This window comes from Austrofundulus limnaeus, unplaced genomic scaffold (assembly GCF_001266775.1).
Source record: "Austrofundulus limnaeus strain Quisiro unplaced genomic scaffold, Austrofundulus_limnaeus-1.0 Scaffold25, whole genome shotgun sequence".
NCBI lineage: Eukaryota > Metazoa > Chordata > Actinopteri > Cyprinodontiformes > Rivulidae > Austrofundulus > Austrofundulus limnaeus.
The window spans coordinates 2,683,366-2,687,920 of record NW_013952427.1 but is presented as its reverse complement, the minus strand read 5'-3'; the positions used below and the strand labels follow the sequence as shown (position 1 = coordinate 2,687,920).

The window sequence follows — 4,555 nt, the reverse complement described above, 5'->3', positions numbered from 1 at the left end:
AAACAATGCTGCAACTGTCCAGGGGTCAGTTGCAACATCCGACTTTTCATTTTCAAATGCAAATTGTGAAGAATGCACATGCTTTAATCATCTATAAATGATTTTGACTATTAACAGATAGATGTAAGTTTGTTGTTTAAAAATTTGGTTTGTCTAATTCAAACCGTCTCTGAGTAACAGAGTCAAATGCAAAAAGTGTTGCAGCTGTCCCCGGTATCCCCTATAATTTCTTTTTTTTTGGAGGTAGACTCTGTTTACCGAATTTCAAGGCAAACCTGTGTTTAGTCTGCTTAGAGCTGCCTGTCTGCCACGAAGGATTTTAATACATCACCACAACATGTTGCACAAAGCTAAATATGAGACAGTTACTGCAGCTGTAAATACGTGAATAACAGATTTTTTTTTTTTACCAAAACCACAACCACGCAGAAGTCTGCACTCAAATACACTCATGCCATTACACTTCAACTTGCTAAAGTAAACGTTTATAATTTGTTTGCTTCAAATGTTTTTTATTCATAAGAGTACAACAAAAATACATGCATTTGAGCATGAAATACAGTATGTTAAGTTACAAAATACGCTAAATACTCTCATTTACTAAAAAGATATACACACAAACATTTTAAAAATGACATTTTTATTAAATTTGAGGAAATRTGAARCACTATGTGSCCCTCTGGTAATGTCAACAAAAAATGGTGGCTCCTTCCATCATTTCAGTTGTCCATCCCTGAGCTAGGCTGATCCTGAAAAAAGAGCCGTGTCGTCATGTTTTTGCACCAACAGGAGCAGCTGATGGAGAAGATGGACGTGCCCAAAGACCCGGCGGTGAAGCTGAGAAGAGAAGACTTGGAGTTTGCCTACGATGCTGTTCGAATAGCAAACAAGTCAGTCTGTCACTCATTCCTACCCGTCGGTGTGGGTCCAGTGTTGAGCTCACAGAGGTCTGGTTCCTGTTCAGGTTTCTGGAGAGTCAGCTCCGGCAGCAGCGCAGTCAGTGGGAGGAAGAACTGAACGCTCTGAGGTGCCAGCTCAGTCAGGCCGTCTCCTGGTCCTCCTCTGCTGCACAGACACAGGTCGGCAGGTTCTGTGTGAATGTTGATTCAGCATAAATTCTAAAATCTATTTCTAGTTAATGTTGTAATGTCGTTCCCTCRTCAAACACACTTTGACTCATTCATGCATGTTTGACAAATCCTTCAGTCTCCTGGGGCCATGAGGAGCTGCCTAAACACTTGCTGGTCCAAAAGCCCCGCCTATTTGCACAAAGCTCCTCCCTGGAGCTCAGTCTGCAGCCGAGCTCACACCACTTCCCTGAAGCATTGTGTGCTGAAGTGGGAGTGTCTGAAACGGCAGGAGGTTCTTAAAGAGACAGAGGTTAATTTTAAGGCGCTTAGAAAGGCTATGATGCAAAGTCAAATTTATTTTTGATTTATACAGCATTTTCATAACAACAGAACAACATAGTTACTTGATTGTGGTATAGAATTGAACTATGTGCCTGAAATACCCCCCCCCCCCACTTAAAAAATGAACTACATTTTAATCCCAGGAAAGAACTACACTGTGTGAGTGTTAATGCTCTCATGTTTGTCGCTACAGCAGTTTTTGCTCATTTCACCCATCACAAATGATCTAAATTCTTCTTTTATTATTCTTCTAACTTTATGATTCAACTCCACRGYCATTCATCCTCCTCCACCTCCCTCTGTCCTCACTCCAACTACTTCCATGTCCTTTCAAACTGCATCCATAAATCTCCTCTGGATGTGTCCGAACCCTCTCAGGCCRGTCTCTCTAACTTCATCTCCCAGTGCTTGATGATCTCATTTCTAATCTTCTCCATCCTCCTGCCTCCACTCTTATGTACAGGTCAGTCTGTGTTCCTCCCTCTTTTTAAAGTCTGTGTTGACTAGACATCCCCCTGAGCACCATCCACCACTACCCGTCCTTCCTGGTTCCTTTTCTTGACACCAAACCTTTCCATCCTTTCCTCGTCTCCTCTGYTTCCTTCACCAACATGTCCATTCAGGTCTGATCTGATCACCGCTCTCTCTTCCTGGGAATACTCTCTATCACTTCATCTAGAGTCTTCTAGACCTTCTCTTCCTCCTTTTCCTCACATCCAATCTGTGGTTGGATGTTTTTATGCCMAAAAAAAAAAMAAAACACAATAACAAAATTCAGCATCAGACCTACTTCTACCATCAGACAYGTCAGCCTGTCTGACACTCTTTTCACCTCTCCATTCCTTCAGGACCACCTCTCCTCCATTTCTCTTCCTGCCCACATCATAGTCAACAACTTAAACTCTGTCCCAACACTGTGAGTCTTACAGTTCTTTCACTTGGTCTCTTGCAAACAGAACATCTRCCTTCCTTCTCTGCATCATGTCAAGCCAGCTCTCTACCTTTATCTGCCATTGTCCCCATGTTTAGAGTTGCCACCAGTAGGGGTTGTTAATCCAGGCCTTGATGGATTCAGTATGTTAGCTTGGGCAAAAGTGTTTTACGCCAGGTGCTCTTCCTGATACAACCCTCACCATTTAGCCTGGTTTGGGACCGGAACAAGGTTATACAAGCTGATCTAAAGTCCAAAAYGTAAAACTTGTCCCGGCACAGGATCTTTGGGAGCTGCTGGAAAGCAGAGAGCAGGAGTGTGTGAGGCTGAGGAGGGAGCTGAAGGAGCTAAAAAGCACCGTGTCGCTCAGATCCTTCTTGTCACACGGTAAGCTGAAACACTACAGCCCGGAGGACTTCTGTGAAGAATTATGGTTCAACACATCCACGTTTCTGGGGATATTTCTTACATTAGCAGTCAGGTTTATGTCGATATCTTTCTAGTTTTCCCGTCAGCCTTGACCACGGAGGCTGCCTGCTCGCCTCAGCTGAAACCAGCCGCAGTCAGCGGCTTGTTGGAGTGTCGGAAAAGAGATGAAAGCAAACTCATCAAGAACCTCATCACAGGTGACRTATCTCACCTAAAGGAGTCCCACACGTTGCATCCACCAAGCTACTTTTACCTGTAGTTATAGCTTCACCGCCCATCTCTCTGTCCTTCAGACATCCGAGCGGAGTTGGCTCTGTCTCTGCCTCCAKCTCTGCCCACCAGCATCCTCTTCCTCTGTGTCCGTCAAGCTGACAGCATCGGAGACCCAGGCCGTGCTCGCTCGCTCTGCAGCGCCGCCGTCACCGCCATGAAGGCCGCCGTGAAGGTGACCTGACCTCTGAACTTTACTCAGATGTTAGGAGTTTAATGTTTGAACCTGTCTGAAGCAAAACAGACTTATACCATTCTATAGAAGTTATTCTTTTCATTTGTGACTCCCAGTGACTTTTTTTATATTTTGTTTTTGCAGAAACATTTYAATGACTTGGATATGACTGCCCTGTGGCTGAGGAATGTTCACCTGTTGCACGACCTGTTGGTCCAACACTCCCCAAAACAGGTTCASTTTTTTATATTTTATTTATTGTTTCCATCTTATTTACAGTCTTGAAAAGTTTAGATTTTAAATACGGTACTTTCCAGGTCTGGATAAGAACGTAAAAAAGCAAGTAATAATTACTGAACTTCACTTTCTATAAACTAAGTTGGGTATTTTTTATATTGACTGTGTTTTTAAAATGAACAAAATTTGGATCATAAAGCACTGGAGTTTCCACGTTCTGTAAAGTAAAACAAGAGACATAAAACAGTTTTTGTCGTAAGATGAAACTGTAAAGTCATCAATAAAACTCTAACAACTTTAGCAGTTTTTACCAAAAACACAAAAAAGACCAAAGTCAGATTTGCTTGYGAAAAAGATTAAAATTATAAGATTCTGATATTTTTGCTTTGACCAAAAAATATGTAATATTTTTGTACACATACAAAGTACACAGATCAAATTAATATATAAAACTATCTTTGGTACCTTTTTATTGTAATAAGATGATAAATGATACACAACAGTGGGTGAATTGGTAAAGCCCATCCTCATYGCCCAAGAGACCCTGGTTCAAATCCCAGTTGGAGCAGGGATTATTTACTGGGAGYAGTGACACACWGCTCAGAGAAGCTGTGGTCAGRATGTTGCTGGTTCAACTCCCACTGCAGCAAGGCCTTCAAATCCCCAGCTGCTTCCTGGAAACCTAAGACCCACACGTGTGCTCAGGCTACGTTCACACTTCAGGTCTTAAAGGGGACGTGCAAAATCCACTTTTTTAGCTGTTAAATACATTTTGTTGTGACTCTGAGTCTCTAGGAGAAAAGCTGAATTCAGTCTCTCCCGGTGCCACATCTTTACATTCTGTTTGGGTCATATTTTTCAGCCCATTCAGTTCTCTCTGTTTTCTATGAAGTTTTCTGAGTCTATTACGTCAATTATCCGTGATTAAATTGCCAAATAAGGTCTGGACTTACCAACGACAATTTCCTTGTCTTAATTCTCTTCTGGTTCTGGGTCAGACTTGGGCTCCAACATGTAAGGCTGGATCAACAAGTCCTCTGTTGTTGACATCTTTTAATTAAATAGTAAAACAATGTTTCTGCAAACTAGAAAATGTAAGAC

General features: G+C 42.1%; 1 protein-coding gene across 1 annotated transcript in view; it reads left to right on the top strand.

Moving 5' to 3' along the window:
- The window catches only part of si:dkey-110c1.10 (unconventional myosin-Vb), a 24,974-nt gene that overhangs the window by 15,830 nt on the left and 4,589 nt on the right, over nt 1-4,555 (top strand). Inside the window, exons 25-30 of the mRNA XM_014004610.1 lie at nt 790-890; nt 965-1,079; nt 2,625-2,730; nt 2,847-2,969; nt 3,066-3,217; nt 3,362-3,451. Of these exons, the coding sequence (XP_013860064.1) occupies nt 790-890; nt 965-1,079; nt 2,625-2,730; nt 2,847-2,969; nt 3,066-3,217; nt 3,362-3,451 (687 nt within the window). The remainder of the gene's footprint in view (nt 1-789; nt 891-964; nt 1,080-2,624; nt 2,731-2,846; nt 2,970-3,065; nt 3,218-3,361; nt 3,452-4,555) is intronic.